We start from the raw sequence: 12653 nt of genomic DNA, 5'->3' as shown, positions 1-12653 counted from the left end.
GGTTTTAAGCTACATTTTCCTGCTGGTTACTCATTCTAGACACCTGTTATTATACCCATTGGCTATTTGTACCTCTCCTTTGAAAAAACACCTATTCAGTTCCTTTGCCAATTTTTAATTGGATTATTTGCTTTTGTTTAATTGTAGGTTATTTTGCAATCACTTTGTAGGAGTGCCTTATAGAGTTTGGAAAACAATCCTTTATCAGATATATGGTTTGCAAACATTTCACCCCATTCTATTGGGTATCTTTTTTTTTTTTGACAGTCCTGGGGCTTGAAGTCATGGCCTGGTGCTGTTTCTGAGCCTTATAGCTCAAAGTTAATGTTGCCACTTGAGACACAGCTCCATTTCTGGCTTTTTTAGTGGCTAATTGGAGGCAAGTGTCTCATGGACTTCCTGCTACGGTAGGTTTCAAATCTCAATCCTCAGATCTCAGCATCCTGAGTAGCTAGGATTATAGACATGAGCCAAGGCACCCAGCTTCCGTGGGGTATCTTTTCATTTAGTTGTTTTCCTTTGCTGTACAGACACTTTTCCTTTTTAGGTGATCACATTTGCCTCTTCTTTCTTTGCTTTTGTTACCATCCTCTTCTCCATTGTTTTTCTCTTAAGGAGTTTAACTCACCTGCTTTACATGGGGTAATCTGCTTTGTCCTTTCCGCTGATTTGCATGTTCATTGTACCTGAAGAACCCGGTCCTAGGAACATCTAGTCTGCGTGCCTAACCCCAAACCATGCTTGCTGTAAGCGAGCCTCAGCAGCATCGAACTAGCCATCCCAGGCACCTTTACCTATCCAGGCCAGCATACTGATCTATTACCTTGAATGTACTGTTTACACTATGCATTTCTTTTCCAGAGGGGGAAAAAACAAACAAATAAATAAATTCCCACTTTGCAATTGCAACTGGTCAACAAGAAGCTCAAGTCTGTGGGAAGAAAGTTGTCCCTAATTCTGACAGAATCGCACCCAAGGCACTGCCCGCTGACAGGGACCGTCCAGCCAACGTCCACAGACCATGCAGGGGAGCAAGAAGGGCACAGATGGATTCAGTGACACCTCCAGCATTGGCAGCGTGCTGGATGATGCGGACAGGGAGGTGAGTAACCTCACAGACCGGGCTTTCCGCAGCTTGTGCATCTCCGAAGACACCTCCTTCCACGACTCTGAACTCACCCTTTCTCCAGATAGCAACCGCCAGGGGTTCGGCTCTTTCCACCAAGAAACTGTGGGCCATGCCCACAGGAAGAGTGGCATTTGGACTCAGCTTCCCTCCCAAGGCACAGAGCATGCTGGCTGGGCTGCCGCCTTCCAGCAGCTGCCCAAATATGCTCAGGGGGAGGAAAGGTACCCCAAAACCAGCCCCCCACCAACGCCAGCCCAGAGGCGACTGGAGGTCCCCGTTTCTGGTCTGAGGAGCAGCACTAAGCCCATTTCCAAAGTCTCATCTTTGATCAAATCCTTTGACAGACCTGAGAGCCAACATTGTGACAGTAGGCCCCCGCCTAGCAAGCCTCCGGCTCTCAAAAATCCCCCCAAATTCGCCCCTCTCCCAGAAAGCGGTGTCAATTTCTGTTTCGATTCTGCCTTTTTGACTGTCAGAAGAGTTCCCGCTGAAGTCTCCAATCCCCACCAGAGCGGCCACCAGCCCGGCAGGAATCTCGGTGAGCAACAGTCCCCCAAGAACTCTGACATGGTCTCCCCTGGCTCTGGCAGCTTCCTCCCCACAGAGGACAGTGCCACCAGCTCGTTAGAGTCCCAGTTCCCCTCTCCACCCAACAAGTCAATCAAGTCTGAGCCCGAAAGAAGCAAAGAGTGGACTCCCAGAGGGACTTTTCTGCATAGTGAAAACAGCGCTTTTGAGTCATGGAATGCCCACCAACCAAAGCTGCAGGAAAGGAAGGAGGTGGCTGAAACCATCCCAGAAAGCAAGGCTCCCAGACATTACGAGGACAAACTTTTATTGAAAGAGCCCCATGCCCCCGATTGCAAAGTCTCTCCCTGCCAGGTCCGACCCAGCTGCAGCCAGGAAGAGACCAGAGCAGCACCAGGATCTCTGTGTACCTCAGGATCCTGGGGGCCCAGAGATCCAGGAGCCCCAGTGTTCCCTCCTGAGGGAAAAGCGTCTGGCTCACAGTCAGAGCCTCAGATGAAGTCAAGCCAGCCCCCGTGGAGGAAGCCAAAACCTAGCAAAGGAGGGAAAGACCCTTGCCAAGATACCCCAGAAGAAAAGAAACAGAGTCACTGGAGAGATCTGCCTCCATACTCAAAGCACAACCCGCCTGGGCAGTTTCCAGACAATGAAGCTCTGGACATGTCTGGGGATCCCCATGAGCACTACAGTCCTCCTTTTAATATCAGTAAGCTACTGACCCCCATCATACCCACCAAGCACACCCTAGAGTCCTCAGGGCCCCAGCCTGGGCACACCAGCCCCTCCCCGCCAGCACAGCTAAATGGATACCAGGAGAGGGAGGCCAGCCAACACCTGCCTCGGGACAGTTACAAATCCAAAGCGCCCAGCCTCCTGTTCAACCTCAAGGATGTGCGGAAGCGGGTCAAGAGTACCTACAGTCCCTCCCCTCTCTTGAAAGGCTTTGACGAAAAGCACCGGAGTAAGACAGATAGCAAGCAAGAAGCCATCAGCAATGGGGTGATGCTGCCCAATGGACTTGAGGAAAGTCCTCCAAATGAGCTTTCAAAGGAGAGCCCAGCTGACGCCCCCAGCACACCTCACAGCGGTACCCAGGGGGATCCCAGTGACTCCTCTGCAGAAATCCATCGTACCCTCAATTCCCCTCCAACTGGCACCCACACCCCTTTCTGTGTCAATGGGGAGGCTGTAGAAAGGAACCCTGAGAAGGAGGAAGTGGAAGGAGAGGCAGAGCTGGGTCCTGCCAAGGCCAGTTGGCACCCAGACTCCAAGGAACGTCACCCCAGAAAGCATCTGTCACTGAAGCTTTGTGACAGGGAGCCTGAGACCGGACAGGCTGCAGAGAAAACAAAGGTCAAAAATGGGCTCTCGAGATCCATCTCCCAAGAGACAGAACCTGAGCAAAAAGTGGGCCTTCTGGTCCCACCCTTGAGCCAAAAGTTCTCCCCCGGACCCCTCTCTCCGGAGGAAGAGGAGGTCTTCTACAGTGACAGCCAGTCTGATTTCATGCCGAGCCTCCAGAGCAAGGCCAAGTTCAGCACCAGCTCTTCAGACCAATCATTTGCCTCCTTTGAAGATCAGCAGAAGGCATGGTTTCCCGAGAGCCAGTGGGAAGACAGGAAGAAGGACACAACGGCAGGTGACAGTCAGAAAGATGAGAAGAATGTGCTAGAAAAGGATGAGCCACCAAGTCATGGGGAAGGGGGCATGGAAAAGCCTACCCAGGGTGGGGTGCTGGGAATAGAAGGGGCGGGGTTGTCTACAGGGAGACCCAGAAAGGCAGCAGTGGAGGAAGTGAATTTGAGAGGCTCTTGGATCCAAGGAAAACAGGACACAGCCCTTCCCCATGCCAAAGACACCCCTCCCTCCCCAGCTTCTGCACCAAACAAGCACAAGCTGTTCCCCATTAAAGACAACACACTCAGGGCCACCCCAGTGATAAAACCCATCATCCTGCCTCTCCTGAGGACCACAGCTTGCGAGGAGTCTCCCAGCGGCGGCCACCGCGAGGAGGAACTGCAAAGACCAGGGTGGGGGGAGGAGGCTGGTGGCCCCTGTGCCCCCCCAAACCAGGAGATGCCCAGCACCCCAACCTCTGCTATGCTACAAGGCACCTGCCTGAAGCACACAGTGAGTGAGAGCCTGGAGGACCCCTGGCAGGTGCACACTGGAACCAAGATAGAGACCTCTGAGCAAGCTCACAAGGGGAACTTCCCACCTGAACCCCTGACAGGAGGAGGGGGTCACGGGATGTCACCCCTAGATGTAACACATGCACTCCTGAGCAGTGATGGCAAAAGCAGGCCCACAGAAGGGAGCACCCTGCCCACTCCCAGGCATGTCCCCACGATCGCTTTCCCCCAGGAAGATTTAGAAGTCCAGCCACTTAGCACACATTGGGAAGGTTTGCAGAGTCAGTTTTTGTCTCCACCCAGAGCAGGGCCTGCTGGGAAAAGGCAGGTCCCCTCTGAGATGGTGGCTTCTCCCCACCCCAGCTCCCTGGGGGAGAGCAGCACCTGCTCTCCAGCTGCCAGCATCCTCTGGGATGACACTTTCCAGATCCCCAGCGACCTGGGTCTGCTGCCGGAAGAGCCTCTAGCCTCCAGCTCCTCGGCCAGCCAGGGTCCTGCCAGGCTTACCCGAAGAGAGGACCTGACCCATAGCCTCACGTGGGAGGCAGATAGTTCTGACCCCCAGCTGGAGGGAGCCGCAGAAGATGTCCGGACTCTCTCTCCAAAAGGTACACTATTAGAAATGGCTGCCAGTTCTGCAGGCCCTTCTGAGAAATCTGAACATCCGGCTCACCTGGGAAGGACAGCCAGCAAACCCCCAGCAGTTCCACCCAAGACAGAGAAGGCCCTGAGGAGGGCCAAGAAGCTGGCGAGCAAGAGGAAGAAGATGGACAGAGTGCAGGAGAAGCCTGGAGAGGCCTGGGAGAACTTGCAGGAGCCGGAGCATAGGCCGGCCTTGCCTGGAGACAGGCCTCAGGCTAGATTTCCCGTGGTGAGGGCCCTGCCCCCTCCAATACACCGCCACTCAGTATCAGGAGGCCCAGAGCCTATGGGAAGGCGGTCCTGGGGTCCTCAGTCCCTCACACCCCTGCCCCCCTACCCTGCTACCCAGAAGATCCTCCAAGATCCTCAGTCTGGAGAATACTTTGTCTTCGACTTGTCCCTGCAGGTGAAAATCAAGACCTTCTATGACCCAGAGACGGGCAAGTATGTCAAAGTCTCTGTCCCCTCATCAGAGGGGGTGTCCCCTGAGCCACCCCTGCAGGACGGCCTGGCTCCCTCTTACCTGCTGTACCCTGGCTTCCGGCCTGTGCCGGTGACCGCCCTGACACCCCTGCGGTGCTCCTCCCAGCTCTCTGCCCCTACCTTCCTCAGGCAGGGCCCCCACACCAGGCCCCAGAGTGTCCATGGTGGAGGACTTCAGCCAGCCCTAGGGCCTCGGGGTGACCCTACCCCACAAGCTGCTGACCTGCACCCACGGGAGCCTCCCCAAAGCCCAGAGGAGGGCACAGAAGCCTCCAGCCTGAACATCATCTCCACTGAAGACCTAGAGGACTTTGCCACTGAGGGCATTTCCTGAGGATTGCAACAGACTAGATCCTCCCACCCCCAAAACAAAAGAGCTTACAATTCTTAACAACTAATCTCTCCCTCCCTCCCTCCCTTCTTCCCTCTCTGTCTCTCTGGGTCTGTCTGTCTCTCTGGGTCTCTCTGTCTCTCATGCACACACACACACACACACACACACACACACACACACACTTAAACTCATACTTAGCTGTTTGAATTTCCTAAAATCCACAAGAAAGCGGGGATCCATGTGACTCCATCAGAAGAGCCCCACCCTCGGCTCCCTCTCAGTCCCTTCTCAAACCTGCTCTCCTCCCTTCTCCCCCTTCCCCATTCCTGTCTTTCTTTGGCCCTGCACAAGAAGGATGGTAGGGCACAAGCAACTGTCAACCGGATGGGGTGACTGAACTCTTGCACCCCCACACCCTCCTTCTCAAGGGTGGGTTCTTCCCTGAGGTCCCAGCAGTGCCAAGCCCTGTGGTGGGCACGCACACCCCACAGGAGGAGCTCTGTCACACTTTCCTGGGGGGGGGGGGGACGCAGGTGGCACATGATAGCCGGGCTCCTGGTCACTGAGATGGAACTGGCTGAATATGACCCAAGATGGATTTTGCAGAAAAACTGTGAGTGGGCAATAGGTTTTGTTTGCAGAAGGATGTTTGCCCCGGGAAGGCTATGTCCTGATCAAGAAAAGACTCTCCTGGAAAAAGTGAAACAAGTTTGCCAATGTGCTTCTGTCCCTGGACTCCTGTCTTTCTTCTGTGGGCAGTGGGAGTTGGGAAAGTTTGGCCAAGGAAGAGTGGTGTGCACTTCCCAAGGCAGCCCGCAAGGGATTCTGTGCCTGAATGGAACCGCAGCCCCCGGGATTCACGGCATTCTTTAGCCCTGCTCATGCCATCTTGGGGAAGACTGTCAGTGCAAAAATGAGGGAGGCAGGCCTTAGCTCACTCTCAGCCTTGGCCCAGGAAAGCTGAGTCAGTTCAGTCAGTTGACTCCGTTTCCCCAAGTGAAGAAAACAAGCTGCTCTGACTTAGTGACTGGTTTTTGCACCCTGCACTCAAAAAGAATGTGTACTCTTAAGTCCTCGGTCTCTGGGGGCAGAGCCGGGGGTGGCAAGGGGGCGGGGGACATGGGAAGAGAGGGTAGTGACTCTGCTTAGGTCACCTGGGCTGTAAAAGTTTTGGGAAAGATAGGGATGGCAGGAAGGGACCAGATTCAAGCAGCAGTGCCAGTTCATGCTTTAGATTTCGGGGTTTTATACCTCTCTACTTTCCTAGCAAGTACAGCTACACCTGGACTTCATTGTCAAGATGTCCCCAGGTAACTTCCCCATACACACACATACACATACACCCTGGATTGATGCTACTGGCTCTAGTTCTATCTGTAAAGTCAGCTCAGCTCAGTGTCATACCAGGAATGCAGGTCCCAGTGCCACACACCAGGCTCTCATTGCAAGGGGCAAAAACAGAGCGGTCCTTGATGCCACCAGCCCAGGACCGGCAGGCCCTCACCACTATTTTTTGTCTTACTAGAATCAGAAAAATGAGTTCATCTGAGAATTCTCAGAGCCTCTGGGGGAAAGTGCCTAACAAAAGAAAGGTCTCTTCATTCAATAATAATCACCTATTATAAGAACTGTGTCCTCACAAGGAAAAGTACTGGAGGGATGGGATGGGGGAAGCTGTTCCCTTCCATCTTGAGGGGGATGTATTAAAAGGACTATGGGGAGAGGCAAAAGGATCAAGGTGAAGATCTGGAGATTCAGGTCAGCTCTTTGGGGCTTTGCTGGATTGCAGTGTGTTGGTGGATCGCACGGTCTGTCCACTCATACCAGGGAACAGGAAAGAATGTCTGGCCTGAAAAAAGCCAGCCTACACCTGCTCACCGCAAAGCATCCTCCATCTTCAGTTCAGATAACAGCCCAGGAGACAAAAGGTAAGAGTTGCTACTCAGGAAAGAACAACCCACTTGGTGGTTTGTACCAAGATGGGGGGGGGTACTTATGTTTCCTTCTTCCCTCCATCCCTTATTCCTGTTCGTCTCCTCTCCCCCCTTCATCCCTTCCTTTTTCCTTCTCCATCCATCTCTTTTCTCCTGCTTTCTTTCTTCTCCCCTTCCCTGTATCCCTTCCATCTTCTTTTCCTTCCCTCCCTTCTTCCCTTCCTATCTCAGCCCCATTTCTTCCTTTTCCCTCCCTCTCTCTATCTCTTCTCTCTTCCTTCCCTCCTTTTTCCCCTCCCTCCTCTCTGTCCTCCTTTCCCCCAACCTCTATCTTTTGTCAAACCTCAGCACAGAGCCAGGCACTTTGGTGGGCACTGGAGGAACCATGATCATGAAATCTGCACTCAGCTATCAATGAATTCAAATCTAACAGAGAAGAAAGACAGTTGCCATCCCAACATTCGGTCATCAACGGGTTTCTCTGAAGAGGACACAACTCAGGCTGGAAAGCTGAGGGAGATGGTGCCCAAATTAAGGAAGGTACAGCAGTTCGTCTACCTATGAAGAAAGAACATTTCCCCTTCGTCTGTTTATCAAAGATGACACTGATCAAATGTGTCTAGTAAGATGTGTCTTACCATAGCACATTGGATTCATCTAGCAATTCATGAGCATTTCTAGTCAGTGCAAGGGCTGAGGATAGACCTTTATTGAAATGTCTGTCAGCTTCTGAATTCATATTTTATTCTTTTGGCTTCCCAAGAAAACCCTTATTCTGCCATTGTGTCTAAAAGGGCGAGAAATATGTATGTGTATAGTTAGTATACACAGTACATTCTGCCTGCATGTTCTTTACTGTGGGGATGTTTTCTGAGTTAGACTCCTAAAGTGTCTCCTTAGAAGGGACAAAAATGTACAGCCCATTCAAGGGGAGTATCAAAAGTCCTGAAGTTGGTTAGTGCAGGAGGGAGATTGTTATGCCAGCTTCTGAGTGGGGAAATGTGAGCCTGTTATTAGTCATCACAACAAACTGTATGGCTGCCTTGGCTTAATTTCCCTTGTATACAAACAAACTCACTTGGATATGATGTAATTGCCTAGGCACTAAGAACAGATTGTGTCAGAGGCTTGAGGCTCTCACTTCTGGGTGGATATTTGAATCCTAAGTTGATGCCTCTTCAAATGTGGTCCTCAGATCAAGCCAAGAGCTAACCAGAACCCCAAGATCTGACCAATTTTCCAAGGTCGCCAAGGTGACAGATTCACCTGCAAACTGAACTCTGTGAAAGTGCTTTCAGTACTATTGAGCCTGCATAGGTGATTTAAGGCAAGAAACTCACAGACCTGTCTATTTATTGTGGGTCCTGACCTTATACCTTCCTCCTATCTACTTCTGCAGGTCCTGACCTCTATCCTTCTTCTATCTACTTCCTATATGTTCTAACACTCTCTTCCTGGCCTTATACCCTCCTCCTATCTATTTCCTGTGGTCCCTGACTACGTACCATCTTTCTACTTCCTATGGGTCCTGACCTTGTACCCTCCTTCTTGTCTGCTTGCTGTGTGTCCTGACACCCTCCTCCTGTCTACTTCCTGAGTTCGCAGCCTTCTTTCACCTGCCTCTTAAAGTGCTGTATCTTCAACACAGTGTATTCAAAGAGACTGCCTCTGATGCCCTCACTTCTGGCCATACCTAACTCACTTGTGTAGTCTGCCAGCACTCTGTGATTCTCTATCACTGAACATGTTATAACTGCCTTATTCCCTGTGTATCTTCCTCATCCACTGAATGGTCAATATGGAAGAGAAGAATCCTGCATGTCTGTATTACTGCTGCCTTCTCCCCGTGGCACAGTGCCAGGTGTGAGGGAGGCCATCAGTAACCATCTCCAGATTCATCACTGAATTATGTTAAATTGTTGGGTTGGAGCTGGTAACAGAACTATACTGGGAGAACAACCATTACCATCTGGACAATGCTACTTTCCCCAATTGGGTGTGGCTTCCACACAGCTAAGCCTTGGTGTTAAGGCAGAGTAGGTACTTTACTGCCTTGACCCCAGTTATGGGGGACAGCTGAGCAGCTTGCACCCTACAAATGAGGTCTCAGGGACCCAAAGCCCAAGAACAGATGTCTCCCGATGTAACCCTTAAGTATTTGCATTTCACTAATGTTCTTTGATGAGAAATTCCACACCTGCCAACAAACGGAGGCCAAAAGACTTGCCCAGCACCCACATCCACATCCAAAACCCAGATTAGAACCCAATTATCCTTTGGCATTGTGTTGATCAAATGATGAGGACATTAGGCAAATTGTATTAAGTAAAAGTGATGAACGTGCCTGAAGTCTGTGTGTATCACCACAGGATGCCTATGGACCACACCTCATTCTTCAGAAGTATTTTACTGTGTTTGCTTGCTAGGTGGTAAGGCCAGTTTTAGTGTAGGTGTGTTTTAACTTTTAAGTCATCCTCCTTCAAGATCAAGAAGGTAATCAGGCACTGGTGGCTCACAGCCTGTAATCCTAGCTACTTAGGCGGCTAAAACCATAGTTTAAAGCCAGACAGACAGGGAAATCTGTGAGATTCTTATCTCCAATTAACTGAAAAAGTGGAAAATGGAGCTGTGGCTCAAGTGATTAAATGCTATTATTGAGGGGGGGGGAAAAAGAATGGATGAAGGGAAGGAAAGAAGGAATGAAGAAGAAAAAGAAAAAAAGGAAAGGAAAATGAAAAAGAAAAGTTGAGGATAGCATCTAGGTCTTGAGTTCAAGCCCAGAAAACAAAAGGTAAAGTAAGATAGTTGTTTTTATCTTCTTATGTTCTCTTAATCCAATCCAATGAATCTGGCAAATTTTAGCTCCACTGGCTGAGAAATGAGTCTAAAGGTCTTCTAAAAGCACCCACAAATCCAGGCTTAAGCCTGTAGTAGATTTAAACATGGAGGATCTTGAGAAAATCTTCACAGGTCCAGGGTAAGCCTGACATCTTCACACCCAATACACTTCTCTATGACTTTTTCAAACAGGTGACTCTGAAGGTTCTTAGAAATTCAAATTAGTCATTAAGAGATGATTTTTTTTCAATGTTCCAAAAAGCTTCTTATTTTGAGCATGTTGTTAAGGGTCCAGAAATTTGACCAGTTGTTCCCCTCCGAGCACATATTTGAAGGTACTCTGACCACACTGACACCTTAGAGCACATTATCTTTGCAACGAGCCCCAAGAAGACCTTTGCCTCTCACATGGTTGGGGGAGAGGATGCATCAGAAGCCAGGAGAAGAAAGGCAGAAATCTCCATATACATATATATATATATATATGTATATACACACATATGTGTATATATGTGTACATATGTACATGTATATAAACATATATGTGTATGTGTGTATATATGTACATATATATAAATTAGCACAGTACAGCACATAAATGCAATCAGGAAAAAAAAATCACATGATGGGGCTGGGAAGGTGGCTCAGTGGTAGAGTACTTGCCCCTTATGCATGAGGCCCCGGATTCGATTCCTTAGCACCACATAAACCAAAAAGGCCACAAGTGGCACTGTGGCTCAAGTGGTAGAGCGCACTAGACTTGAGCTGAAAAGCTCAGGGTCAGTGCCCAGGCCTAGAGTTCATGCCTCATGACTGACAAAAAAAAAAAAAATTACATGATCAACTCAATGGATGGAGAAAAAACTCAACATCTTTTTATGATTTAAAAAAAAAATTAAGATGGGCACCAGTGGCTCATGCCTATAATCCTAGCTACTCAGGAGGCTGAGATCTGAAGATTGCACTTTAAAGCCAGCCCCGGCAGGAAACTCCATGAGACTCTTATCTCCAATACACCACCAAAAAGCCAGAAGTGGCGCGGTGGCTCAAGTGTTAGTGCTCACCTTGAGCTGAAGAGCTCAGGTTCAGCAGCCAGGCCCAGAGTCCAAGCCCCATGCCTGACAAAAAAGAAAAAGAAAAACTCATCCAGACACTGGTGGCTCATGCCCATAATACTAACTACTCAAGAGGCTGAGATCTAAGTACAATGGTTCAAAGCCAGCCTGGACAAAAAGTCCCTATCAGACTCTTATCTCCAATTAACCACTCAAAAACCAGAACTGTCACTGTGGCTCAAAGTGGTAGAGCACTAACCTTGAGCAAAAGAACGCAGGAATAGTGCCCAAGGTCCCAAGATCAAGCCCCACGACTAACAAAACAAAACTGTGAATAAACTAAGAAGAAATACAGCTTTACATGACATATCTCTAGCCAACACCAAGCTGAAATCATGTCCTCTGAAGTCAGACAGAAGATAAAGGTGTCCACTCTCCCTAGTCTGATGGAAGGTAGACCTGGAACACCTAGCCAGAGCAATCAGCAAGAGAAAGAAATAAAAGGCATGGGGATAGGAAATACAGAAGTCAAATTATCCCTATTTGTACTTGATATGATACTATGCATAAAAGATTCTAAACACTCCATGAAAACAAAAACCTCTTAGATATTTTTCAGCAAAGCAGTCAGATATAAAAATAAATAGAAAAAGTCATTTTTCTATACATGAGAAATGAACTTGCAGCTGGGCACTGGCAGCTCACACCTGTAATCCTAACTATGGAGGAGGCTGAGATCTGAGCATCACAGTTTGAAGCCAGCCCAGGCAGAAAAGTCCATGAGACTCAGACCTCCAATAAATGACTCTAAAAAAGCCAGAAAACATGCTGTGGCTCAAGTAGTAGAATGCTAGCCTTGAGCAAAAGAATCTCAGAGACAGAATCCAGGTTCTAATTTCAAGCTCCAAGGCCAGAAAAAAAATGAACTGGCTAAAAAAGAAATCAAAAAAGCAAACCCAACCACAAGAAGCCTCAAAAAATGTAGGAATAAACAACTAAAGAGGTAAACAATCTCTACAATAAAAAAATTATAAAACATTGACGAAAGAAGTCAGAAAAGGCATCTGAAGGTGGAAAGGCCTCCCACATTCATAGATTAGCAGAATCAATATTGCAAACATGACTATACTACCAAATTCTATACATTTGTTGTAACAATATTAAATTAAATCCCAACAATATTCTTCACATAAATTGATAAATCAATCCTAAAATCATATGGAAGCACAAAGACCTCAAATAGGCAAATTAACCCTGAGCAAAAAAGAAAACAAAAAAAATAGTGTTGGAAATATAATACCTGACTTCAGGCTATAATACAGAACCATAGTAACAAAAAGACAAGGGTACTGGAACAAAAGACACAATGACCAATGGAATAAAAGACCCAGAAATAAACCCATGCATTTACAACCATCTGATTTTTGACAAAAAAAAATGCACCAAAAACATAAAACGAGGAAAAGCCTCTTCAACAAATAGTATTGGGAAAACTGGTTATCTTTATCTAGAAGACTAAAACTAAATCCCCATTTCCCTCTCATTGCTGAAATCAATTCAAAATAAGTCATAAACCTA

The 12653-nt window shown here is 48.4% G+C and overlaps 1 protein-coding gene across 1 annotated transcript; it reads left to right on the top strand.

Moving 5' to 3' along the window:
* The first annotated feature begins 1021 nt into the window (after positions 1-1021).
* Positions 1022-5248, top strand: CUNH10orf71 (chromosome unknown C10orf71 homolog). The gene has a single exon (XM_042696274.1). The coding sequence runs from the start codon at positions 1022-1024 to the stop codon at positions 5246-5248; it is 4227 nt and encodes a 1408-aa protein (XP_042552208.1).
* Positions 5249-12653: the final 7405 nt, after the last annotated feature.

The sequence above is a fragment of the Dipodomys spectabilis genome, unplaced genomic scaffold, assembly GCF_019054845.1.
Source record: "Dipodomys spectabilis isolate Male_0828 unplaced genomic scaffold, ASM1905484v1 ptg000207l, whole genome shotgun sequence".
Classification (NCBI taxonomy): Eukaryota; Metazoa; Chordata; class Mammalia; order Rodentia; family Heteromyidae; genus Dipodomys; species Dipodomys spectabilis.
The sequence above is the reverse complement of the archived record's forward strand: the minus strand, read 5'-3'. Positions and strand labels throughout refer to the sequence as shown.